This window comes from Plectropomus leopardus, chromosome 15 (assembly GCF_026936395.1).
Source record: "Plectropomus leopardus strain MGB_pleo_1.0 chromosome 15, ASM2693639v1, whole genome shotgun sequence".
Lineage (NCBI taxonomy): Eukaryota > Metazoa > Chordata > Actinopteri > Perciformes > Serranidae > Plectropomus > Plectropomus leopardus.
In genome coordinates this window covers 5,019,320-5,046,558 of record NC_142190.1, presented here as the reverse complement: position 1 = coordinate 5,046,558, position 27,239 = coordinate 5,019,320, and the positions used below count along the sequence as shown (strand labels likewise).

General features: G+C 38.7%; 1 protein-coding gene across 15 annotated transcripts in view; it reads right to left on the bottom strand.

Moving 5' to 3' along the window:
• Positions 1 to 1,616: 1,616 nt before the first annotated feature.
• LOC121952800 (protein Aster-B) overlaps positions 1,617 to 27,239 on the bottom strand; it is a 44,082-nt gene continuing 18,459 nt past the window's right edge. For 5 of the 15 annotated variants that reach the window (XM_088088535.1, XM_088088524.1, XM_088088534.1 and 2 more), the window contains exons 2-20: positions 26,517 to 26,757; positions 25,275 to 25,295; positions 23,741 to 23,761; positions 16,509 to 16,593; positions 16,127 to 16,230; positions 15,515 to 15,610; positions 14,684 to 14,764; positions 14,378 to 14,493; positions 13,236 to 13,428; positions 12,862 to 13,060; positions 12,560 to 12,703; positions 12,180 to 12,298; positions 11,298 to 11,440; positions 11,037 to 11,140; positions 10,244 to 10,450; positions 9,047 to 9,134; positions 7,940 to 8,047; positions 7,640 to 7,760; positions 1,617 to 5,913 (exon numbers count right to left, since the gene is read on the bottom strand). In XM_088088535.1, coding sequence (XP_087944661.1) covers positions 5,824 to 5,913; positions 7,640 to 7,760; positions 7,940 to 8,047; positions 9,047 to 9,134; positions 10,244 to 10,450; positions 11,037 to 11,140; positions 11,298 to 11,440; positions 12,180 to 12,298; positions 12,560 to 12,703; positions 12,862 to 13,060; positions 13,236 to 13,428; positions 14,378 to 14,493; positions 14,684 to 14,764; positions 15,515 to 15,610; positions 16,127 to 16,230; positions 16,509 to 16,593; positions 23,741 to 23,761; positions 25,275 to 25,295; positions 26,517 to 26,663 — 2,187 coding nt within the window. In that variant the 5' untranslated portion in view covers positions 26,664 to 26,757 and the 3' untranslated portion in view covers positions 1,617 to 5,823. Of the gene's footprint in view, positions 5,914 to 7,639; positions 7,761 to 7,939; positions 8,048 to 9,046; positions 9,135 to 10,243; positions 10,451 to 11,036; positions 11,141 to 11,297; positions 11,441 to 12,179; positions 12,299 to 12,559; positions 12,704 to 12,861; positions 13,061 to 13,235; positions 13,429 to 14,377; positions 14,494 to 14,683; positions 14,765 to 15,514; positions 15,611 to 16,126; positions 16,231 to 16,508; positions 16,594 to 18,238; positions 19,171 to 23,740; positions 23,762 to 25,274; positions 25,296 to 26,516; positions 26,758 to 27,239 lie in introns of those variants that run through there. The other 10 variants (XM_088088526.1, XM_088088525.1, XM_088088528.1 and 7 more) reach the window with 10 other exon arrangements.

Below are 27,239 nucleotides of genomic sequence, written 5' to 3'. Positions count from 1 at the left end.
TTTGGGGTATTTTTTTGGTCACCCAGTACTATTTTTTTTCACTTTTGGGGACATCTCTTGCCAAGTTGGTTTTCCTTTCTTTTTCCCCCCATATTTTCAAAATAATTCAAACCAATCTGCTTAGGCTTCAAAGGGTCAAAACACTTGATGTCGATCCAGGTTTCAAAGGGTTAAGTATCAAAAATAAAGCTACAATTTTCAATTTTGGCTACTGTCTCCACAGACTCACATGGCAACATGAAAAGCACAAGTATATGGACTATACATACAGAACATATGCCTTTTGTAGATATTCTACACCTACGCAGTACATAATACATAAAGTACATAAATGGTCCACTTACCTGCAGCAGATTGTCCCCTCATGCTGTGTGTTCAGTGTCCAGGAATCTACAGCAGACTGCGTATTTAAAGCTAAGCATGCCACCCATTGGTTATGAGTGTGAACAGCTCAAAGATGCTTTTTCACTGGACTTACTGTTAAATGAAATAACCAGTAAAAATGGTTCAATTACAAATACATTCTTGTTGAAAATAAAGTACATTAACAGGCATTATTATTTTACAGTGTATATGCAAACTCAGCTCTATCTTTTATCTTATCTTATTTTGCTTTTAGCTATAATTTGAAACTACAGCCTATAGTTTTTCTACAGTATGGATGCTTCCATGGCAGAGTAATTTACTCAACTATGCTTAAATAAAAAATGGAGGTATCTTACTTGAATATTTACATTTTATGCAACTTCACACTTCAACTCTGCTACATTTGAGAGATAAATGTTGTACTTCTTTACTTCACTACAGTAATTAAATAATTTAAGTTACTTTTAAGATTAAACGTGACATGGTTGTTGGTGCCAGTCAGGCTGGTCTGACAATTTCAGCAACTGCTGATCTACTCGGATATTCACTCACGACCATCTCTAGGATTTTACAGAGAATGATCCAAAAAAGAGAAAATATCCAGTGAGCAAAAATGCCTCACTGATGCCAGAGGTCAGAGGAGAAAAGCCAGACTGACTCGAGCTGACAGAAAGTCAACAGCAACTGAAATAATTACTCATTTCAGCCGAGGTCTGCAAAGGAGCATCTCTGAACGCACAACCTGTCGAAGCAGACGGGCTCCAGCTGCAGAAGATATTACAACACATTAATGCATCAATAATTATAATCCAATATTTAACTGATGTTATTCTGAAAGTGGCCATTCTGCCTAATGGTTACTTTTACTTTTAGTAATTTAATTACATTTTGATGCTAATACTTCTGTACTTTCACGTAACTAAAACTCTGAATGCAGGACTTTTACTTGCAACAGAGTATATCTTCACTGTGGTATTAAGTTTTACTTAAGTAAAAGTACTTCTCTTGCCACTGCAACAATATATTGCTTTGAATGTGAAATGCATATGTACTTGTACTCTGTACAATGTGGAGAGGCATCAGATAATGAAAAAATGAGAGTGAATGAAAACTTATGGTATCAAACATGGACAGAAAAGGCGAAACTTGACCAATTATTAATGACTGTCCGAGTCTCTTTTCACCAAGTGATCCTCAGCACAGAGTGAGGAATCAGAGCGCGACCAACAAATGACACAAATTCACTGATATTTCATGAATTGTTATGCGCTTTTATTCATCCCTGTCGTGACTCACAGACCTCTCAGGACTATTTTTTCCCTTCTAAGCACTTGTGTCTTCCTCAATCCACTGCCAGCGTAGTTTGAGCCCTCATAATATGAACTATAAATCTACACAACAATATACGTTACATTATCATATCTGTATAAATCAGTTTGGATTCATATATACAGATCATGTATGGTCAGCACAAACAGGGGGGCACACAACACTACGCCAACGAGTGAGCTGGATGAAGGCAAGGTGAAAAAAATACTGCATGTGTTTTAATGAACTGAGTGTTGAACCTGAGGGTACATGTTTGGGGATTGTCATGGAAACTTTAAGTAAATCATCCACATCTTGTTACCTTTAAATGATCAATTGCAGCTTCCTCCTTCTTTTAATATCAGCATGAAAATAGTCATTTAATAGCTTTTAATGCACAAAACACAGACTTTTCACTTTATACTATCACATATAGGCCACGCTGCGACTGACACTCGGTGCTTGAAGTCTGACTATGCTGAACAGAACTTGCGGGTCTACTGTTTAGGATCATCTATTTTCACACTCATGCGTTAAAATACAACCTCTACTTTAGATGCATGAAGTTTGATATTATCGCTAGCGATGATACTGTAAGATAGCCATGCATTTCATATACAGTAGAGGAGCCACATGAGCTCAGTGGTATTATACAGAAGATGTCATTAACGAGGACAGTCAAATTTTATAAACTCCACATCAGCATTTCAACGCTTTGAAAAATGGCTTTTTATAATAGGTCAATGTAGCACCACACCTCCTGATTTAGACCACAAATATTTCTCCTTGAGACTTCCTGAGTGACTTGGGGAAAATACAAGAAGCGTTCCTCCCACATGGTGTGGTAAATGACAGTCGAAAATGTGCAAATCCAATGATAATTTGTTTTTACAGTTTATGGGGGCGCTAAACTGTGTCATTTGAGCGATTTTCATTTTGGTGGGCCTGTGATTTTGGAAGGCATGTTTTCCTTAAAAATCACAAAAAAGGTAAAAATTTTAGAGAAAAAATTTACAAAATATTTTACAAAAAAGGAAAATTTAAATTAAAAAAACTCAACAAAAAAAAAACGTTGCCGGTGTCTTCAAATCCTAAAAATGCCCCTGTATTTAATAAATTGCACTTCAATCATTTTTAAGCCCATGTGTTATTTATATTCTGTCAAAATAAATTGAATATGTGGTAATTTCTCTTATGTGCCGACCTTGAACTAATAAAGCTTTAATGCCTTTAAATGTTGTCTCCTCTCTTTAACCATAGAAATAAACATAAATCTTTGTCCTTCCTGTTTTCACACAGTATTTTAGACACTTATACTCTGAGTGCAAATATTATCTCAATTAAATTTCCGTCACTGTGAGACGGAGTGTAATGCTTTCCTGGTATATCGGTCTTCATATGGGACATTTTAGAGGATTACAGATCCATTACAAAACAGATTCTGCATGCAACAATGTAGCATAGAAACCTTGTAACACCAACAAATTGACATTTCAAAATGTTTCCCATTTGCTTTCTTTAAAATTCTAACATTTGTCACACATTTAAAAAGTTCGGCATTGATCCTTGAGGCTGAAAATATTCTGACAGGTTGGACAAGTATCAGTAAAAATTTAACACAGAGTTTCTGCAGGACGAACACTGTCGCACTGATCCCAGACAGGTCACTCAGAGGTTACTCATGGGAGTATCAACAGACACTCTTATAGCTGCTTCACTGGCAGTGACTGAGTAATTACATTCTTTCACACACTGACAGAAACCAAGTCTTCCTACTGGGACATGGACACATTTTCTGGAAAATGGTATTAACACTGGATAAACAGTGTGGCGTTTCATTAGACAAACATTCCTTAGAGGCAGAAACCACCTGTGGTTGGTAAACCTCAACAGATAGAGCCAAATGTTTCCGAGTCTTAAATCAAACTGAAGTCAAGAGAGTTAGAGAGGACACAGCTCATCTCATGAGGACAACTGAAGCCCCGTGTTGTAGGTAGTTAGGCAGCTGCACTGCTGCACTGCAATGTTAAAAGTCTGCTCATATCAAGCTTTTCTCATGAATGGTTTGTTTTTTAATGCACCCAAATTCGTCAATATCCCATGCATTCTGAAAGGTTACGATCATCTGATCAATGTGCTGATGGGTGTAAACATGAAAGCCGTCCTGAGCGGTCTTGTAAAGCCTGTACACACTGTGAGATTTTCGGCTGTCCCAGAGGAAAGACGACCAACGTGAAAGAAATGTGGCGACATATTTGGTCGTGGCTCTAAAACTGTGCACAGTGAGAGAGGATCAAAGACAGCTTGGGACAAAATTCTGACAGTGTCACAAATTTAGGATGATCATCGCACCGTGTGACTGATGTTACGACCTACGTCTACTAACCAACCAATAGCAATGCAGCATGAAATGAGGCACTGACTGCTTTGAGCTCTTGCTGCAAAATTTTGGCGAGCCAAGTTCTTTTCTTGAGCCATGACCATGACCACATTCTCCTCCTCCTCCTCTTCTGACTTGACACACATAGATGTCGCCGTATCAAGGGCTTGATTTGTTTACATTTTGCTCTTACCACTACAGTGGCGCAGATGCATGACGCACGCTTTTGCTCTTGCGTATAGACGTCAACGGACGTGCGCTGTAGCCTGTGATTCAGAAGGCATTTGAACAGTCTGCAAACATCAGATTTGATGCCGTACCAAAGTTTATTGATCCATGCAGGTGTAGCATGATTTTTTCTTAATTTACAGTTTACAAAAATCTCATGTACCCACTGCTGTACTCCAAAGTACCCCTTGAGGTACGCACACCCCCATTTGAGAAACACTGCTCTAATGAACTGTGGCTCCGTGTCTCGGCCCACTGACCTCCAACTCAAACCGGTGAGATTATATCTGATGTAGATCGGCTCTGCCCCTGAGAAATGTTTGCAAAACCACCAAAACATGATTGATATCTGCAGAACATACAGAGCGGAAACTAAGCAGAAATTGAATTTCACTGCATCTGACATTCAGCCTGCTTCATTGTGTCTGGACTGTTTGCCCACAGAACATAAAGGACTTTAACATGGCAATGTGCAGAAATGACTTCAATAAAGTAATAGGATACCACTGTTGACATGAGAGCCTTGGCAGTGATGAAGCAGTGGAGACGTGTCGGAGTAAATCATTAAAGCGCTGGAATGACATTAATGGTTGGCTGTGAACAAAACATTTTCTTTATTACCTTGGCAACACATTAGGAAACTTGGAGCTATGCCACCTTCAACTACGCATTCCTGCTTTCTTCCCATACATTCTCTCTGCTTGCACATCAGATCCTCCTCTTCGACATGTCACTAACTCGAAACTGCAGAGCAAAGACGCTGCAGCCAGAGTTCAGAGTATTTCATGCCATAGAAAACATAAACATCAAGTCACAAAAGTATGGCATAAGCTCTCAGGGAAACCAGCCCTGATCTGCCCGATATGCCTGGTATAAATAGCCCTGACTACCATATACGTCTTAAAAACTGCACACACACACATTAACACACTCACTCAACCACAAACGCACATGTACGCCGTTAAATTTCCATTCCTTCTGTAGTTCTGTAGAGCAAAAAAAAAAAAAAAAAAGGTTGAAATACTGCAGGCTGTGGATTTATTACAGTCTTATCGTGTTTCCAAGTTTCAAAGTTAAAAAAAACGAAGAGATACAGCAGCTGTCGGAGTTCCTCAAAGGGATAGAGAATTTGTATTTTTGCACCTCTGAAAGTGAATGCATATTTCCAATATGGATTTTCACTTGGCAAAGTCTCAGAAGCCGGGAAAAAGTTGCATGCTTTGGGTCAGTTTGATCTTTGTCTGGATGCAACAAGAAGGAAAAAAAAGAACGTTTGTGGTGCGACATTGTGTGCAAAGGAGGAATGTGGATGAACGAGACAGAAGTAAAGCTACAGATGTCCTGCAAGGACACACTGTGGTGTGTTAGCGGTCTCTCATCTACTGCAGGCTGATGAGGTCACTTGAATCACGGGTCGCTTTTGTTGAAAAAGCCCTCCGACTGAACTGCGAGTGTTGCCTTTAAAAGGCCACACTCTCTGCGGGCTCAGAAAAGATAGGCTGAATATTGCACATGATGTCCGCATGCTTCGATTGTATCGATCAGTGATATTGGTTTCTCCTTTTTTCGGACTCTGAGTCGTAGTCCCTGAGGCCAATGCTTTTATGGAGATTTAGAAGGGAGTCTCTCAGCTGGAGGAAAATGTGGAGGAGAAATAAGTCAGATAATGTACAAGAACGCCAGTGATAAAATGTTTTAACCCTTTGAAACCTAAGCCAATCGGCTAGATTTTGTTCAAAAATGTGGAAAGAAGTTAAAAGTTACAGGAAAATTAACAGAAATTGAACAAACATAAATACAAGATTAATGTAAAAAAAGGAAAAAGAAAAAAGTATAAATAAATATATATAGAAAGTCATTTTTAAGAGCAAAATTGATTTTCATTTCATCTTTATATTATGTTAACTTGAATTGTACAAAAATAATGTTCTGTTTGAGGTAAAGTGGAACTATAGAGAGGAACATTCCCCAAAATGTCAGGAAGCAGCAGCTACAGAGCAGTCCCTGAGTAACGGCTCTGTTGTGATCTCTGCAGATTTACATGTCGTTCTGCTTTTTGTTGGAAGGAATCGAACATCAGATATCAGTTTATTCTTTCAGCAGAACCGAGCTGGAAACTCACTACACCTGAACTCAAACAGCGTCCAGCGCGTCCTCTCATCATGTCCCCGTCACACACACACAACTGAATGTGACTGTCTTCTGAGTTTGCGGACTGCTCTAATACCATTGACTGCTATCAGCTGCTTTTTAAAACTCCTGCAGTGGTTCATGCATTAACAGGCTGTCAAAACATCACACCTGTCCAACCCGTGGTCCTGTCCTCCTGGCTGTCCAGTTACTCGGACAACTTTTCGGTGCTGTTAAAACCTCTTGTGCCACCTCAAAGGTGAGACAACTCTGTCCAACCATTCAGTGATGGTACATTTTGTTACAGATTGATGAGATTAGAAAGTCTTTACTGTCCCTGAGGGGCATTTGGTTTGCAACAGTAGTCAACTAAACCAATTCAAACCATAATAAAGAAATAAATAGAGGCATAAATGCACAACATAAGGTAGATGTCATCAAAGTTGAAGTGAGTATGAAACATTTAAGGTTCATCATTAATTATTCATTACAAAGACATCAGGGCCTAAAGCTTGTTTAAAAACCCAACTGCTGAGGAACGAATAATCTAAGATATCCGTTTGATTTTGCCTCTCAGTGAATGTGTACCTCCTCCCTGATGGCAGAGGTCAAAACTCTGCATGGAGAGCGGGATTTGGATCTGCTAAAACGACCTTTGCCTTTTGAGTGACTCTGACTTGTTAGACATCATCAAGGTTTTGCAAGTCAGTGCCAATTATTTTTTTGGCACAGTTTAACCATGCTGAGGCGGCCAAATCAACAGGTTATTGCAAAAGTTGAAACTGACTCAATAAATGACACTGACTACATTTGCACGTTACAACACAAACCCGCCAGTGTCCACGAATCGTAGTGGTTAGCTTCAGTTCGTGATTTAGGTTTAGCACAAACTTCCATGTTAACCTAGGGCTCCTGATTTTGGGAATGCATGCACAGTAATCCTCAGTATGAAGTAATTAGTACATTTGAAGAGGTTTTGTTCCCCAGAAGATTTAGTGTGTCTAAACACTGAAGCTTTGATGGAGAAACGGTGAAATAACTTGCTTCTATTAGTGTGATCAGGTGTCTTCTACATTAACAGTTTGATTTTTTCTCTTGCTCATCAAATTTACTCGACTATTTGAGTCTTTTAAACACTAGATGTTGTCAAACTACAGCTTTTGCTGTTTTTTGAAGTATTTTGAGGTTCTCTTAAGTACATAATTTGTGTATAACCTTCTTTCTCACCTTATCAAGCAGCAGCACTGATGATTTGATTATGTCTTTCCACTTCTGGAGCTCATCGTCATGGTAACGCTGCTGGGAGTCCATGAGCTGTACCCATTCCAGCTGGGTCTGGGGAGGTCTGCTGATGAGACGCAGTCACACAGATGGCGTTAAAATACGGCACACATACAAACTTCCCGCTCTTCTAAAGCAGTGTTCACCTCAAAGGTGGACCGGGCAAATTGTTGAATAAGAAACTGACTCAATCTGACCAAGTCCCAACCCCACGATCCCTTTCTCCATGTCCACACATGGAATTACCTTTCTTGTGGTCTCAGTTCCTGCGCTGCAGTGAGACTCTGTGTGGTGTACTCCAGCATCCACAGCTTGTAGAACAACATCACATTAAGAACCACCACCAGGATCAGACTACAGAGAGAGAGACAGAGAGGAGAGAAAACACAGAGAGACTGTAAAACAGAGCCTCGGCTAATTTGTCTCTGAAATTAATCAGGGCCACGGCAGAAATGAAAATACCTTATACAGATCCTACGGGGGTGCAATTGAAGAACAGAGAAAAACAGGTAAATTACAACAGACTGCAACAGCACAAAAACAAAGGAAGAAAGGAAGAAAATACTCCCTAGTGGATGAGGCCATCGGTATATATCTCCTTTATTATTTAGAAAATGTGTCTTCGCCCCCCTACTAAAAACACAGAAGTAACAAAGGACTTTTATTTTGGCAAGATATTTACGCCATCAATTGATGCAGAAAAGACACAAATCGATGCATAAAAATTCAGCAGAATGCAGGAAACCAAGTGTTTGATGCTCAAAATTTTCTGGCAGAGGAACCCCAAACCCCCCCAATTTCATATGTGCCCCCAACCCTTGTTAAAACAAACTTACGTCCTTGGATGACACCATGAAATTGTATAAAATGTGTTGAAATTGTAAAAACTAGGGCTGTCAGCATTAACGCATTAATCACGATGTGATCAAGTTCTATACATAACCCATATGTCATTTTTTTTTATATCACATTAATTGTTGGCCGACATTTCCGTCTTTAAGAGGTTGACTTTTAAAGCTACAGTGATTATCCTGATATCATTTGACATGCTAACTTCTGGGGGCAGGGAGCGCAAAAACCCTGCAATTTAAGAAGAACAATATTTCCCTTTGAAATGTAGTGGAGCAAAAGTATCAAGTAGCAAGAAAAAAAAATTTCAAGTACCTTGAATTAATACTACCGGGGGAAAAAGGCAAGAAAAAGGCAAAAGTAGGAAGACATGACATGACACATGAGGAGACTGACTTTAAAAACAACAGGAAATTACAAAAACCATGAATCAGGACAGTGTGACAGAGGAGTGATTTGCCAAGCAGGGAGTGATGAAAATATACGAGTTACACCATAACTCACACCAGGCTGATGAGGAGCAGCAGTCTGGAGAAGTTGTAGAGAGCAAGGCCTCCTGGAGCCTCAGGTACGTGTCTGGTCTGTGTGGAACCTACAGGAAACAAGCAACAGAAAGCAGAAACAGGAAAAAAAGGATAAATGGTCTATGTGTAGACTTTTGTCTGTCTTAAAGTTGCAGGGAAACTACATTTCCCATAAATCCTGGCCCTGTTAAAAGAAGATGCTGTTGCTTGCTGTCAGTCATGCAGTATTTCAGTTGTTATCTCAGCTGTCCTGAAATGACACTTTACTCCTCCACTTTTTTAAAAATTGTACGTACCTCTAATTTTTATTCGATTTGTATTTTTGTACAGTTTGTTTAGTACAGTATATTGATCTTTAATTTATTATCTGTTATTCTATTTGGCCTTTCATGCATGCAACTTTCACTCTTGTACTTCTGCAACACTTGAATTTCCACTCTGGGGATCAATAAAGGATTATCTTATCTTATCTTATTTCACTCAGTGTCTTTACATGATGTTACAGAAAGTTGAATTTTTGTGTTAATTTGACTAAACTCAGTTGAATTTCAGTTGGACCAACACACCTAGATAATGCCGTTGTCAGATTTCTCTTTCACGTATACTGGCCTGGGCATTGTGAACATGCTCCGGAAATTTGTTTTTGCTCAAACACAGTGAAGGTACATACAAACACATACAACAATACACCTTTAAAATGCACAGATGTACAAAATACAAGACACAACAGAGCAAACAGGCAGGCAGGCAGAAGCAATAAATTATATAAATATAAAAATAAAAGAGCACATCTTACAAAATAGCAGTTTTCTCTGACAATTATTCTCCGTTCATTGCCTAGATGGCGCAGGGAATAAAGGAAATCCTATAAATGTTTACAACTGGTTTTTAGGACCCTAAATTGAAAAATTCATAGAAAGAAAGACATAAAAATCAAAAGAAGGGAAGAAAACAAGACAAGATGAACATACCAAGTAAAGCACACGACAACGTTCAACATATACGGCACTGAAAAGTTACTCATGCTGTCACTGTTTGAAAAGCAACCTGCTTTGCTAACTTGTTCAATAAATCACTTCTCCTCTGGTGCATATATACCTGGACAGGGACTGCTCGACTTAACTTTGCAATCATACTGACTGACCACAGACAATTCGGCGAATTCTGCTCGGCTGACCTGCTACACGTTTGATGTGGTGGATGTCCTCCTCATCCTCAGGCGTGGTGACGGGGCTCAAGGCCTTGTCCAAGTTCCCGGGCGTTCTCAGGTGATGGACTAGTATTCGTTTCCTCCTTCGGCCCGTGCCCGTCCGTAGAGCTTTGTTCTTGGGCGACTGTCTGTGAGGGTCCACCAGCAGCACATCCAACTTATTCAGCTCCAACTCTGGAAACCAGAGAGAGAGAGAGAGAATGGGAGGTTTGAGGGGTTAAAGGATGCAGTGAGAGTCAATCAAACTGTTTTGTTTGGCTCTTTGTTCTATTTACATTTTGTGAAGAAAACTTCAGATTGTGGTAATTTGAAATCTTTATTTCTGTAAATCCCGAATGACCACTTTTCCAGTGACGTAGAGGTAAAAATGAACATAAATAATAAGGTATGGACTTAAGTCAAACTCAGCACATTCGGACATTAAACCATTCAAGTAAGTGTCCCTTTAATTTTTTACATTTTGCCAGTTTTTATGACACTTTTTCTTAAACAGCAGATTATATCTTGAGTGCCCCCCTTTACCTTCAAATTTAACAACAAAACATGGTTGTCCATACACTCTAGAACAACACATAGAAGTGACATGATGATCCTACCAGCAGGACAATGACAAATTTAAAAAAAAACAACGTTGCTGTGTTGTGAATTGTGTTTCACCTCCTCAAAATAATCAGCAACCACTATACAACCACTGTTATGAGAACAAGATCAAGGTTTAATAATACTCTTCTGTTAAATGTTTGTGTGTTGTTGTGCTAACCTAAATGTCTGAAGTACTCATCCAAGCCACTCCAGAAGTTTCTCTCGATGAAGCCCTTCACCAGCCCCCACGGCTGCTTCCTGTACCGAAGCTCTGTCGACACTCTGCAACACACACACATTTTATTTTAGTGTCTAATTTGCAAGTTACAATATGCAACCTTAAAGGACTTCAGTTTGGCTCTAATGCGTTTGCATGGAGCACGCTTATTTTTAAGTAGTCTTTTTTAACACATGAAAGATAAAAAATCATCCTCCTAACCTGAGACGACACTTGTTCTTGGCTACTCTGGTGAGCATGTAGCGGTTGAGGGTATAGAAGTAGTCGTGGTACGGCACATCATGGGCGATCACCTCTGCATCGATAATGTAGCACTCATTGTCCTGGCTCGCCTTGTACAGAGTCTAAAACACAGCAGCACACAGTCAGATACAACTTTCCTCTAGCAAACCACGTCAGGTGCAAACTTCAGGGAATACTGGGCTACTCCATTAAGTTTATCAAGTTACTTTAAGAAATACATAAGCAGTGGTGGAAGAAGTATTTGGATCCTTTACTTAAGTAAATGTATTAATACCCCCCTGTGAAAATACTCTTTTATTAATAAGGTGCTGTTCCGAAAATGACACTTAATAAAAGTAAGTATAATCATCAGAAGTGTACTTAAAGTATAAATAGCAAAAGTACCCAATGCAGAAACAAAACAAAAAAAGACACCCAGAAAACTCAAAATTATTTCAAAAAATAGAGAAAAAAAGCACCCCCAAAGCCCCAAATTATATAAAAAAGCAAAAAACAACCAAAACTTCAAAATTATAGAGGAAAAATCACTCCCTACACTCAAAATTATTAAAAAAGAAAAACAAAAACAGAACAAAACAAATATGAAGACAAAGAAAACATCAAAATTCTAAATTATGAAGAAAATGAAAACATCCCTCAACACTAAAAATTATACAATAAGAAAAACACACCCCCCAAATTAAATTTATAATATATTAAATAAATATAAAAAAGAAAATATAACACCCCCCCAACAAAATCTAAATTATAAAGCAATAATTTTAAAAAATACCCCAAACTACAAAATAAACTGAATAACTGTCTCGCTGCAGAGCCATGACTCATGTCATGTCCACCTACCTGTGTCTCCGTGACTGTGGCTGTCTTTGGAGCCAGAGGATTATTCAGGGCGAGGGTGTACATGATCTCTCTTGTCTGATTGCCATCCAGCTCTTTCCTCCATGGGTGATAAACCACATCTACAAGAGAAAATCAGTAACTCCACTTACCTAAACCTAACCTCTGAAACTTAACATGAATTACGCAACTTTACGTTCGGTGAGGTTACATCTGTATTTTTGTGAAAAATTCTGTCTTCATGCAATAGTATGACACATATTTGAAACTGACCTAATTAGTAAATGAAGAAAAAAATGAAACAAGCAACTGAGGAGAACAAAAAAAGATCCATTTTTTTAACCAGAGAGCGGAGACAGGAGATTAATGATCTATAATTGTACCTGAGAATCTCCTCTGCTCCCGAAAGTCCCTCATGAACTCAGACTCAGTGAAAAGTAAGTCATACATCTTGTCCACACCGAACTTGTAGACCTCGTTGACGTATTGCCTGCCACTCAGGTCCTCGTGGAAAGCTTGAACCTCACCTACACAAAAGAGTATTTCTGTGTGTGAGTGTGCTGCGGAGAGAAAACTAAACAGGTAAAAATATATGTACCCTTTGAGTTAAGTTAAGGGGGACAACTGCACTTTGTGTTACATAACTAAAATTTAGTTTCGATTTCCTTGGGCGGATATCACATACCTTCGTCGTGGGTCTCAGATGAGTCACTAAGCTCGGTGGGCAGGTCCTCGTTGTCGTTGAGGTCTGGTGATGGTGAAGGGGCGTGGCTGCTGTGCTGGCTGCTGTGTTGGCTGCTGCGATTTTCGGGCATGGGGAGGGTCAGCAGGTCTGCGTCAGGGAGAGGGGTGGATACATCCTCCACAGGTGCCAGGTCATACTGCTGGACAAGGACAAGGACAAGGAGTGAAAAAACATAAACCAATAATACTGGAGAGTAAAAACCCTCAAATTTCAAACTTCATGCCTCCAGATTTTGAACACAGTTGTCCCAGTATCACAAAGTTTTTATTTTAAGCAGTAGGGAACAAAGTTGAACAGATGTCCTGCATACTCACAGGGACTGAAGAGTCGGTGCTGGGCAGCTCTGGCAGAGCGTTGTTGGGGAAGGCTTTGTGGGGAAGGACAGGGCTGACATCGGGCTTGGCCTCAGCGTTCTTGCCGAGGGCGTTGCTGGTGTCGTTGCTTTGCTCGTTGGTTTCCTCCACGGGCAGCTCTTCACAGTACCTGCACCACGGAGACGGACAGCAGCTGTAGGTCAAGGTTACCAGCTTGCTGCACACTGCCCGCACTGGGCTACACACATGCATGGGCATGGATGTGATGGAAATGGTCATGGTTTATGGGTTTTTTTTACTGATTCTCTGCAAGATGGACACCAAATATTTGGTCTGTTTGGATCCCTGATAATGTGGTTTTAAAACACATAGAAATATCTCTGTTACTCCTCTTTATGGCTCTGCACTGTTGATAGCCATCACCTAAGGCATTATATTTGTAGTTGTCTATACAGCCCATTCCTCCAGGGGTCAAATTCCTCAAATTTGGCACAAACGTCCATTTTGAGTCAAGGATGAGCTGATTTGAATTCAGTGGTCAAAGGTAAAAGTCAGTGTGACCTTAATTTGTCTTATTCTCATGAAAGCAACATCTCAAGAACACCTTGAGGGAATTTCTATAAAATATGGCACAAACGTCCACTTGGACTAAACAATGAACTGATTAGAATTTGGTGGTCAAAGGTAAAGGTAACTTAACTCTGCCTCATTCTTATGAATGCTATATTTTAAGAACACCTTGAGGGAATTTCTTCAAATTTGGCACAAACGTCCCCTTGACCTGATTAGAATTTGGTGGTCGAAAAGTCAAGGTCACTGTGACCTTTCATCCTCCTTTCTTTCTTCTTTACATTCTTATGAATGTAATATCTTAGGAATGCCTTGAGGGAATTTCTTCAAATTTGGCACAAACATCCACTTGGATTCAACAATAAACTGATTACAATTTGATGGTTGAAAGTCAAAAAAAATCCTACAACCTTTCAGGAAGTAAGAAAGGGAGCAGTTATGTCAGAGAGATGAATTATTATGTTACATACATAAAACTTGGCTACACTAGAAATATTTGTCACCATGAGGAAATGTAAAATGAAACATATGATGGGATACAAGGGATTTTGATGGTTGTCTTTAAAACTCACCCCATGGTGTTGAAGTCCTCATCAGGAGGTACGTAGTCTTCATCATCACTGGTGAGGCCAAGTTCATTACCGTAACACTGATGGACAAAGTGCCACAGCTCTTTTGGACATAAAGGCTGAAAGAAGAAGTGAGGGGAAGATGAAGAAGTGCAGAGAGATCAAATGTGCAGAAGAGAGTATTTTTCATTTAAATTTGGTTGTTTGCTGTTACTTGTTCAGAAAGCATGATGAGGGCAAATCTAAATGGGTTTTAATATAGTACACAATACAGACACAGAGTATACAGAGACAATAACAGTGCTTCACCTTCTCCAGGAGAGCGTTCTGCCACAGTCTGAACATCATCATGTATGTCCGGTCCCTCGCCCCAAATGAGGTGAAAAAGTGCTGAAAGCAGCCCACAGTTAACAGTAAGATAAGGGGTGAATTTATGAGTTATGGAAGTAACTTAAAATAAAGTGGTTTATGCCAACTGTATCTGGGAACACAAAAATAGATCTTAACACTGTCAACCTGCAAAACAAAAGGGTTATCACTATGAAAATTAGTCTGCAATACTGTTTAATGAAGTTAAAATTAAACAAATATTCAGAGTAAAAAGAGTGTTAAAACCAAAAGTTTTTAACATTTTAATGAACTTTCTCAGATTGCACAGTAGTGTCTATGAAAGGTATAGCCCAGTTGCCAGAAGAAAATGTTTGCATTGTACATTTCTGCAAACCAGCAATTGTTTACATTTGCATGTTTCATACATGTCCTATCAACCTATCAAGTAGTGTATGAGCTGACTTTGTTATCAAGAGGTCAAACATAGCTGTTTTTTAGTCATTTTTTTCCCTGCCGGGATCAGGCCACATATGAGGGGTGGCTGTTTTATATTGACACACTTAATTTCCATCTGTGATTTTTCCAAAACTAGGTATTTTTAGCCAAAAAATGATCTTTTCACAACCATAACCAATTGGTTTGAACCTTAACCTGATCAGAAGGAAATCAAGTTGATGTTGAAACTTAAATTTAAATGTATCTGCAAAATAATCAGAAAAAAATGTAACATAATCGTGGTTTGCAGAAACATACAATGCCAATATTTATTCTGGTGATTGCCCTGCAAGTTAAGGATGTGGAGCTGGATACCTTTTCATTGTCAGTGCAAAGCTGGATGGCGTTGGGGATGAGGCGGGCTGTCTTCTCCTTGGTCATGGAGCAGATGTCCTTCAATCGAACCATCAGCTTGAGAGTAAAGAGCAGATGTTGTCATGGAGGTTGATTACTTATTACCTGTCTTAATTTTTTGGATATCTCTTAAAACATTTCTTTATTCCAATCAATTTTCATATCAAAATTCATGTCTCTTCCAAAGTACTGACATATTTTTGAAGACTCATCCTGCATTCCAGTCCAATGTGGTAAAACCACTCGTGACAGTCTACTCGTGAATTGTTGTCACATGCCGATTAAGTTATGCGCACAGTCAGTATTGCAACATCACTTGACACAATCATTACTGATGAAATGGCAAGTAAATAACAAATTTTAGGGTTTTTTTTGTCCCACAAACACCCAGAAATGGCTTTTTATATTATTAAATGTTTGGAAATGAGAAACATTTCTGAACTAAACAAACGTGTAACCAATTCAGTCAGTTACCCCTATTTTGTGGTAGAAAAATAAGTTCTTAGGGAAAAATTAATATTATTAGACTATACGAAGTACACTGTGGGAGTTTTCCAGTTCCAGTGTCCTCACCAGCGTTTCCCATCGGAAGATGTTGCTGTAGAAACAAATCCAGTTCTCTGAGAGGTAGAGGCGTCCCTGCAGGAGGATGTCCCTCTGCAGGGCACAGGAGTAGTCTGGAAATGGTTAAGCATTTAAAGTCAATAAATGGCAACTGTATTTGGAAACAGAACTCTTACATTTTGCACCAGAGCTCCAGAAAACAGAAAAATGCAAGGAATGTATCAACAAGAGTTCATAACAATTTACAAACGGGTCATGTGGAAAGGATGAAAGCAGGATGCCAGCAGTTACAAACCACACGGGATCAACATTTTTCAAGTATTTGTTCTGTTGTTAAAGTATATTTTACACTAAAATTCAGTGTATGTATATCTGTGTGCTTTAGACTCACCCACAATGAGGCGCTCGGTGTCAGGCAGCTGCTTGAAAAGCTTCCTAAAGTCCTCATTACGCTGCTTATAAGTGGGACTCAATACCTGCAAAGACAACACCAGAAAAAATGGTTTTACATGCATGCACACGTTATACTCTTGCAAGAGGCAACCAATGCAGGGACATATACAAAAGCGGTGGTTAGGTTCTGAAAAAACATCATGGCTTGGCTCTACATTGATGCAAACACCTGGCTCCTGGGTCAAAGTCCAGGTTATTGGATCTATCCATTGCCCTTCCCTTCGGACATACAGGGACAGCTCCTTATATTAAGTCATTACCGGCAGCGTTTAAACTTGATGCCTTCCAGTGCTGTATCATACCAACATCACGATGCTAGTCGGCCGTGTTACAAAGTGATGCTGCCAAGTGACATATCATACTGCTGCAAAAGGTAGCTTTGGGCGTCGGTATCTTACGCCAAAAATCACTGACAAAGAAGCAGTTTTTGACATCTTCTAAATGAGAACTGCTGGAACTTTATGTACCATTTCAGGAAAAAAATGGTCCCATATAAAGTAGTCTCTGTGTGCTGCACTCTCTTTGTCTTTGACAGACAGTATCTTCTAAGGGGCATTTTACACAGAGATGGTTCATGCATGAAACTTTTGTTGCGGTTTGGCCTTTTGTTCACATGATGACAGCGTTTTGAGGGCCTGAAAAAAAAATTTAAATCAGGTTCCAGAGTGTAATGTTTAAAAAACGCCACCCCCTCTGTCGTCGTGTAAACTAGCAATGTGCAAATCTTGTAAGAACTGTGACGTCGGCCACACTTTGCTAATGCGCATTGTGTTTCAAATGGCCATGCCTGTGTAGGAGAATAACAATAACAACAATGACGGGCTACTGAACTGTGTTTGTGCTGCTGACTCTTCTGTGTTTATTAATGCTCCTCGAGCAAACTGTTGATTTGTTGCACCACTACTGTGTGTTTTATGCGCAAGCACTTAGTGTTCTTCTATGGTTTGTCATTACAAAGTTACACTGTCAACTACTTTTTTGGTTGTTTTAGCAGATCTGTGTACACAAGGATAATTTCCACAATGTTATCATATGAACTTGGACTTTTTTTTTTTAATGTAAAGGAAAGACTTATTTAGTAGGGAATTTCTCATCTAAATGTGGCCTGAAAGAGACATGATGCAGAAATTAAGCATTGATGCAAATAAAACCTTGAAAAAGACCTTTCAGAGACGGTCTGCACCGATCAGGCTGCGTGATCAGGGAATGATCCTGAACCCTGTCTTCACTGAAATAACCCTTTTCTGCTTTTCTGCTTCCTGACTGTTAATCTCAAAGATAAAATCTGCACATTTCTCTCAGCAAAAAAAATGCATTTCCTCAACAAATCCGTTCAAAGCCGAGCCCCAACTGACTGTTTTTGACAGTAGAACTGCGCGTCAGTTCAGAGAGGACCAGAGGGCACACAGGGAGGCCAATAGGCTGTCACAGCTGAAGGCTGAATTGTACAGATATTCACATTCAAAACATCACAAAATGCTGTTTGAGCAGATTTAAATTAAAGGTGATAGTAGCTGATGATGCTTCTGGCCACATTTAACGCCATTCTCAACAACTTCTCCATACATGAGAGTGATAACTTTTAACGAAGGTGTTTTTCACCACTGCTTCTGATTAAAAAATCCAATATGTGTTGTTGTGGTCCATTGCCCAGACAGAGCGACTTACAGCAGGGACCTGCTCAGAGATCCAGTCCAAGTGGGCCGGTTGCTTCGCTTCAGACTCCCATCCATACGTCCAGTTTGTTTCAGCCTCTGAGTCCAGAGCTGATGAACTCTGATCCTGCACTGACGTCATCTTTCTTCTTTTTATCCGCCTTTTGTCGTGTCTCATGTGTTTGTCCTTGTGTGAACTCGTTTTATTTATATTTGTCTCTTTTTCCTTCATTTTCTTCAGTATTCAGGTGTGAGAAACAGTGACTCAGGTCATCACCGCCAACAATCACGCATCCAGTAGATCAGCAGCACCAGGCTCGAGAGTAAATACTTATTCTATTCTGTTTTGGTCTGATATCCCAAATATCCCAAAGGAAAAAGCAGACTTTGTAAAAAATGGTACACTTCAAGTATTAAACAAATGCCAAACAGTTTTTGATAGTTGGTCCTTTGTCTCAGTAAAAGTGTTGTCACCAGGCTGAAGCAGACGGTTGTTTCTCCATGATGTTTTGCTGGATCTTGCAAATTGTAGATCATTAAAATTACATTCCCAAGGAACAGACTGACTTTGTGCAGGACAAACCCATCACTTTCTCTTCTTTGCATCCATCCATCAGCACCATAACTCCCCTCCTGCCATCCAACTGCAGAGTAACCTTAAAAGATCATTGGAGCAACATGTGGACACATAATAGTAAGATTCCTGGTCAGGCTGTGCTCTGTGACAGCGAGGAGTGTTTGGAAACAGGAGGAGCTAGTGTCAGTGTGTGAAAGAGGGCAGAGAGGGAGGGGAGGTCCAAGGAGAGTCTGGGTTTACTCGAGTTCATCGGAGAGTGTGTTTGTGTGTGAAACGCGTGGACATTTGAATTCTTGCTGGCTTGCCCACAGTCTGTGTTTGTGATAAAGTAGCCTACTTTAAGCGTTTGGTTCCACTACTCTCCTGCTTATTGTCTCTTTTCTCTGAATCATTCCTTTGGCCTGTCAGTAAGGCTGACTGTGAACAAAGAGCCAAAACAACAGGAAGTGTAGGAACCAATACACTTCCTGGAGAGGCAGTTATGTGTGTGTGTGTGTGTGTGTGTGTGTGTGTGTGTGTGTGTGTGTGTGTGTGCGAGTGTGTGCGCGCGTGTGTGTGTGTGTGTGTGTGTGTGTGCGTGTGTGTGTGTGTGTGTGGGCTTTTTTTTGGGGTTTGGAATGAAACATATGATAAAACATATGATTTGAGTGCATAGTCAGAACCACAAAAATAGGTCCAATTATGCTTTATCTGGTATGAGAAGATACTGTAGTGCAGTCAGGATGTAGTGCTGTGAAGAGCGGATATCGAAAAAGGGTTGAGTAAGACCCCAGTTAGCAGGAAACATTCCCACAACATTGGCTAACATTACCTAGAAGTTGTAATAATGTTGAAAATATCTAAATCTAACGTTCAACGAACCTTTTAAGAAGGTTCATTTCAAATATTGTCCCTGTGTGGTTAAAAGCTAACCAAGACATGCCATTATAATGGCAACATTTTGGGGATGTTGAGAGGTGACAGATCATTAAATGTTCTTTTAAAAATGTTCCCACAATGTTACGTGAGAACAAAGGATAAACATTTTCAAGGCAACATTCAGAAAATGTTTTCAGAATGTCACTGAGGCTTAAAAAGTACACCACATTCCTGTAATGGTAAAAATAAAAACATTTTTTATGACACTCATGGAGAATGTAACTTTAAAAAGAACATTCTGGGAACAAAAAGAAAACATGCAGCTGAAAATATGACTAAAACATTGCAGTATCATTCTCAGAGTGTTTTTAAAACCAAAAATTGTCAGCTGGGGCAGCTTGTACAGACCAAACTTAACTTGAAAGGTAAACCATGAGTACTACATGATTTAAACGGAGTAATGATGAAACATCTACTAAACGTCATGCATGAGATGTATATAGTTGAAGTAAAATCATTATTCTAACAAAATAAGAACAATTCCTGCATACAAGCAAAAATAAGAGAAAATTTGGTCATATATTGTTTCTTGCATGAGGCCAAATGTTCCACTTCTTCCAATCTTGTGTGAGTGCTTTGACAAACATCATCAAACCATATAAATGAGGAAATATTTGAAAATATATCGTCTGATTCTTACTTTGTCAAAGGTTTTTAGGGTTAAGACTTGGCTTTTCAGGTATGCTAAGTTTGTGTGATTACAGTTTTGGACATTTTGTCAACGTGGGTCGTGTTTGTGATGTGTGTAACAGAGTGTCCATCTTCTGAGAAAAACTTCACAGCCTTTGCAGACTCTTCCACGAAAGAGACAAAGATTTTGTCTAAAGAGACAGAGCGGCTCACAGACGGAGCTGTGTATGTGTATTTCTGATGTAAACAAGTTATCATTGCCAAGTGCTGTGCCCCCTATCTCTCCACCTCCGCCTTTCTCCGTCAATCTTTTCAATGTCTCACTTCGCTCTCCTCTGCTCTTTATCAATCAGCCTTTTGTATTCCAGCTCCAGTTTCTCTCGTCTTTTTTTCTGTCTTCTTGGAAATCTCTTTCTCCCGAATCTACTAAAGAATGTGGGAGTCACACTAAACGGATTGTTGTGACTGCAGATTCACAGTCTTTAGCAGTTTTTTTCATAAAATCCTATAAGATAAAAAGAAGATAGAGAGGATTCAAGCCATTAAAACTGAATCAACGTCAGATTTCTTGTACAGCGCTCAGACGTCAGGCGTTTAAACCCTTGAAATGTGATTTCTGTCGAAACCATAGGAAAAAAGGCAATCAGCAACTTGGCATTAAATGTCCCAGACATTGCAAAAAATGTTTTTAAAAGGGACAAGAAAATAACCTAAAACTTAGCTAAAAAAGACAGAGAAAGAGCTCCATTAAACATGTATAAAATGACCAGAGAGAAATATTGAGAAAACTATATTTATAATTATTATCATTAGATTACTAACGTATATATATTGTTTTATTATTTTAGTTTTAATTTAGAACTTTTTTTCAGGTCATTTCTGTTTTTCCCCCCTTGTCTTCCTTTTTTGTGCTAATTTCAGATGATTTTCTTGTAACTTTCTACCACTCATTGCCTTCGTTCCATGTTTTTGTGTTGTTTTTTTTTTTAAAGAAATCAAGCCTATTTGCTCAGGTTTTAAAGGGTTAAATGCAAAACATAAGCTAAAAGCACAGCTAAGCTAACAGAATAACCCACCACAAAAACATGCGCTGTCATTTCCCTGCTCATCTCGTTATCTTGCTGTCCAAATATATATTTTTTTTCCCTCTTTGCGAAACATGACAACATTGTTTCTTTACACAGTGTTTTATCACAGCAGGAAATAAGCATACATGCCAAAAAAGATGGGTTTAACCTTTCTATTTTGACATTATTTCCATCAAGATTAATGCTTCCTTCACTTGCCCACTGTTGACAGAGACACACATATCTGTTGCTAAGTAACTCAACTCATGGGACATGAAGCATGTTGATGCTGCCACTTTCGAGTTCAGCCTCGACGGGTAAACTATTCGTCTGTCATCTGCACTGCAAGCTAATCTCACTCTCTACCACACAGTTTGGGCCACAAATAATCACTTATGACAAGTGCTTGACTTTTCTGTTTTTTCCCCCAAATCTTCTGTTTGTTTTCCTCCTTTGACCTTCTGCTTTGTGACCATCCTGATGACAAACTAAGAGCGCACCATTAAGCTTGAATCTTGTTTTTAGCGCTATATGAAACCCGACAAATCATTGACTTTGCAAAATTACCTGCTTATGCGTGTCACTTTCAAGTCCTTAACAAACTACTTTAGCTTTGGCCTTATTGAACACTGGACATTTCGTGGCCCTTTCCTGTCTAGACATGCTGCAGAGATGTCTCTATGAAACCCAAACAGTTTTTGTGGCCCTTTCCTCGACTAGAAAGACAGCAATGTCTCTGTAAACAACAACAACGACAAAAACACCTTTTGAGTACCTTTCCTGGGCAGAAACACAGTGATGTCTCTTAAAAACAAAAGTTTCTTTGTGGCCCTTTCCCAGTCGGAAATGCAGTGATGTCTTGGTAGAAAAGATTGTATTTTGGCACCCATGTTTGTGGCTAAAAGCTGCTAGAAATGCAGCAATGACTCATTTAAAAACAATTATTTTTTTGTGTTTGTTGGCATCAAACAGTGGTCTGCAGTTGGAAGGCATCTGGCCTAAGTGCCACACCATTTATTCCACCTCCTGTTAACAAAGTCATCTCATGTATTACTGTGTGTCACCGCAGAAACGTTGATATTATTTGTATAAAAATGTAAAATATCTGTGGTTTGAAGAAACATACAATGCCAACATTTTCTTGTGCAAGAGGGCTGCAAAAGCTTCAACTTATAACAAAACCAGACCCCAAAATCAAGACCTTGTCTAACTCCCACATGTATGAACAACAGCATCTCACGACCAGAAACACACAGTCACACTATGGTGTTCAGATGACGGACTGCGACCATGTCCCTCACCACACTGTAGGTCACAATCAACGACAGCAAGCCGTGACTAATGGTTAAAGGACAAAAAGGGAGGACTAGAATAAAAAAGACCACACATGTCCCACATCCTGCACCGCTCTGAGAAAAAGACGCACTCTGGTCAGCTGTACAATATCTCTTTTTATCTGTTCTGCTTTTCTGCTGAAGCCAAGCTGGGTGAACTATGACACACGCAATGAATGGACGCCCGAGGAAATCTCCACCCACACACAATTACAGTTTGAACTGCAACAGAATATGAAAAAAGATTCACTCACAGATTACAGCTTCCCCTCAATTCTTCGTTTTCAGTGGGAAAATACCAACCGATAAACATCTTTTCACTGGGACAGAAGTATATAAATATATAGTAATAATATAGTTTTGTGTTATTACTGTGAAAAGGATGTATAATAAGTTGTCTTTGTGGACCATTTATCATATAAATTGATGCTATTGATTATAATTGTTTATGTCATTTTTCCTGCAAAAAACATCATGGTTTCAGCATCTTAAATATATGTAAAGGACTTGCTGCTTTCCTTTTAGTTATTATTATTAATATTATATTTTTATTGAATTTATTTAAACTTTTCTTTTTACTTTTAATACTTTAATATCTATTTTCTTGATTGTACTTACATACTTTTACTAAAGTAACATCTTTAATGCAGGGCTTTTACTAGTAACATTATACCTTATATTTTCTCTTATCAGGAAATTTAAGAGAATGTTGCTGCATATGATTCTCTTATGGTCTGATTTCGAAGACACTGGCAAAGATGTATTGTTAAATAAAAACAATCGTAAAGATTAATTTTGGTCTTCTCCAAAACAACTGAAAGAAAACGTGCACAGCTCAGCATCCAAACATCAACATTATGTTGAACGTCACAAAATGACCGAAGCACACGGCTTTTAGAGACAAATACAGCGAAAGTCTTTAAATCCTATTAATTATCATAAAACATCATGTCACTAAAATGCAAACAGATTAAAAAAAATAGACTTACATTGTACCAGCTCTGACTTTTCTGTTGTCACGTCACAGCGTGGGTGAGGAGGTCAAAGCGGAGAGGAGCGCAAAAGACAAAAAGGAAAAAAAACTGAATCATTAAAACAGTTTATAGAAATACATTCATAACAGTGTAACGTTGACATGTGATCTTAAAGACAGATTACAGGCTGAGATACAAAGTAGAGATCTTTATGTCATAAAAACATCCAGTTTTCCTCAATGAGGTTATGCTTTTTAACTACAACACATGTTACTTATACTTGCCACAAAGTGGCAGCATTACCCAGCTTAAAAAACACACATTTATCCCCAAATATTACTCACACACACTAAGAACACTGGAGACTTCTCTTAATTTATGAGCAACAAGTGACTGAAATCAAAGTATCAAACAAAAGATTTAATCAATACTGATGAGTATTCAGTGAGCCAATAAAGTATGTTTTTCTTTACATGATAACTGTTCATAGTGACACAGATTACATGAGTGATATGTGTAGTAGAATATAGCCTTTTTACTGTCGATTAACCCTTTGAAACCTGGAGAAACATTACTTTTCTTGTGCTGCTCTCAGAGGTATTTAAGCCTTTGAACTCTGAACAAATGGTGCGATCTTTAAAGAAATTGGAAAAAAGGCAATGAGCAACTTGGTAAGAAATGTTTCAAGAATTTCAAGAACTTAGTAGATTTAGAAAATTATTTTTAAAAAGCTTTTAAAAAAATGTCTAAGAAAAAAAAGAAACAAAGCTCAGTAAAATCTTTAATTATCATAATTGCATATTGAAAATTATCTCATGAAATTATTATATTTTTAGGCACTTTTTTCTGGTCATTTCCTTTTTTTTTAAACCCCCACCCCCTTTAAAAAATAAAAAATTTAAGGTAATTATCTTGAACTTTTTTGAATAATTTCTTGCAAACTTTTGTATCACTTCTTCTTTCGCTGCTCATTGCCATCTTCCCATGTTTTTGAACAAAATTAAGCCAGTTTGCAGTTTTCAAAGGTTTATAGTTATTGGGGGGGCAGCCATCAGCAGTGTGAATTATTGTGATTAAAGCACTGGATCAACTGCACTTTATAATATACTTTCTGTCAAATGTGGGGAAAAAAAAGCATCCAAACCGTAATGACCTATTCAAATTCAAAATTCACAGTATTTTGGCTCAACAGACCGTCTGAAGTAGTTTGCATTGTGGTCCAGCAGAGGGCGTTATTAAAATTCACCATTAGCTTAACCTATTGACTAACCAGTGAGCTCGATCAAAATAATAAACGAAGATGGAGACGGTCATCAACAAGCAGGCCATGCTTCGGATCACAACATCTAAGAATCAAAGTAAAGTATTTTGGGCTTAATTAACTGAATTTAAATAAGACATAAACTCCAGGAACACACAGAGGTTGGTGGACACATGTCAGCTCTGTTAAGGTGGATTTCTTGAAATGAGAGGAAATCAAACAGCAGGATAAACATAGACATTATGGGTTTGAGGAAACAGAAAAGATCCAGAAAAGAATGATGCTTACTTTAATATGCCGCTTGTGAGACTATTGCATGCATGAGAAGGAAAAAAAAGACAGATTGAAAAACAAAGACAAGACAAAAAGATGACATAAAAAATCCATGACTGAGCAGTGATCAGCAGAACCTACAACCACAGCAAGTATAAGAATAACAGAAAAATAACAGAAATGACATGAGCAGAAATCCTCAGGTGATGTCACATCATTTCATAAGTAAGCAGTGAAATAGTGAGAGTGAGAAAGTTATGATTAATAATGTTAGTGTGGGTGAATTTGTTCTTCTGATAGGACATCAATTAGAAGAATTATGGATTGATTTCATCCAAACCGGAGCTAGTAATTGTTGGATCAGTGGACTAATTAACTAAATTACCAGCAAGAGTAAGCAAGATGTTTTTATTTTGTTTGAAAGAGTGTTTTATGATGCATTTAAAAGGTGATTAAGCCTCATCAGTCTTCAGTGGTTAGCGCCACACTGATGCTGTCATACACCCTCATTTTTTATTGCTCTTTTTAATCTTTTTGGCTTTTTGTTTGTTCTCGGTACATACTGTACATAACTTTATGTTAAGTGGCTTCCTTTGTGTATATATATATTTGATTTTTTTGCCCTTTTTAACATATATTTCATTCAGTTGCTGCTATCTTCTCTGCTGCAACAAAACAATTTCCCTCACGGGATAAATAAAGTATTTCTATTTTATTCTACTGTATTTTACCCCGTATACCTCTGTGAAATTTCGGGAATGTATGAAGGTATGAAATATAACATACAGCCCAGGCCTACTTGCTCCTTTTACCTTTACATGCAGACATATATGACTTAAATTTATCATAATCTTTTCTGTTTGTGGATTTGTCGTTTACCTTTTTTATTTTCCACAAAATCAACGCCACACCAGGTGATGATCATTTTTAGAGATAAAGTATTTCTTTAGCATTGATCCTGGTAAAAGTTTACCAGCCATGTGGTTTACCTTTAACAGCTGTCACAGCTGATTTAATTACATGAATAACACTTCATTTAACAAATCTTGGTGGATTATTTGCAGGTAAGGTGATTCTGGGATGCATTTTACACTTACTATTTAAAATAACAATCACTTGTTTTATTAGTTTAGCCAAGTACCTCCATCATCAGCTTAAAAAAGCCCTGACAATGTTACCATAAGCAGTAATGTGACTGACCTCCAATTTACATATTACTTTGTGTCATCAAGTAAAAGCGGACGCGTATCCGCTCACCTTGGAGTTCTTGCCACCGCTGCGGGTGCTGGTGTTGGTGGGATGGACAGACTGGGAGCAAGTGCGTTGGTGCTGGGAGGTCTGCTGCTGTTCTGGGGTGGTGGGGGAGCGGTCCGAGGCCTGGTCTGATGAACCCTTCTCCACCATGTTGCCGTCTGCCTCGGGGCTCAGTTGTGCAGGGGAGCGTTTTCGCAGGACAGGTGAGCAAGCAGGAGTGCTCCGATTTGAGTTAGTGGCAGTACTGGGAAAAAAGAGAAAGACCTTGTAGGTTGTTTTTTGTTGAAGAGATTCTGGGACATAAGCGAGGGTCATCACTGCACCTATAGCATTTATAACTCTGAAAAAAAAAAGAATTAAATATATTCACGGACGAATTTGCAAATGATTGCGGCCACTAAGCACCATCAATTGTGTATTGCAACTACTATCCACCCGATCTCAGGTTCTAATTTACAAAAGATATTACACTTATGATATCACAGTGCATGAACACCCATAAAATTGTGCAGCTAATTGCAATAAGCCCATTTAAAAAATAATCGATTGATTTTATCCATGTGGCAGTTTTCAGAGGCAGAGAGGAAAAAGAATAATGAAATTTTCAGAGTCTGAGCTACAGGCCCACCTTCGACGAGGTGCAGAGGGGTTTCTGAAAACTTCAGACAAAACATTTAAACATGACAGGGATGCATTTGCATAGAAAGGGACCAGTTTTGTGTCAAA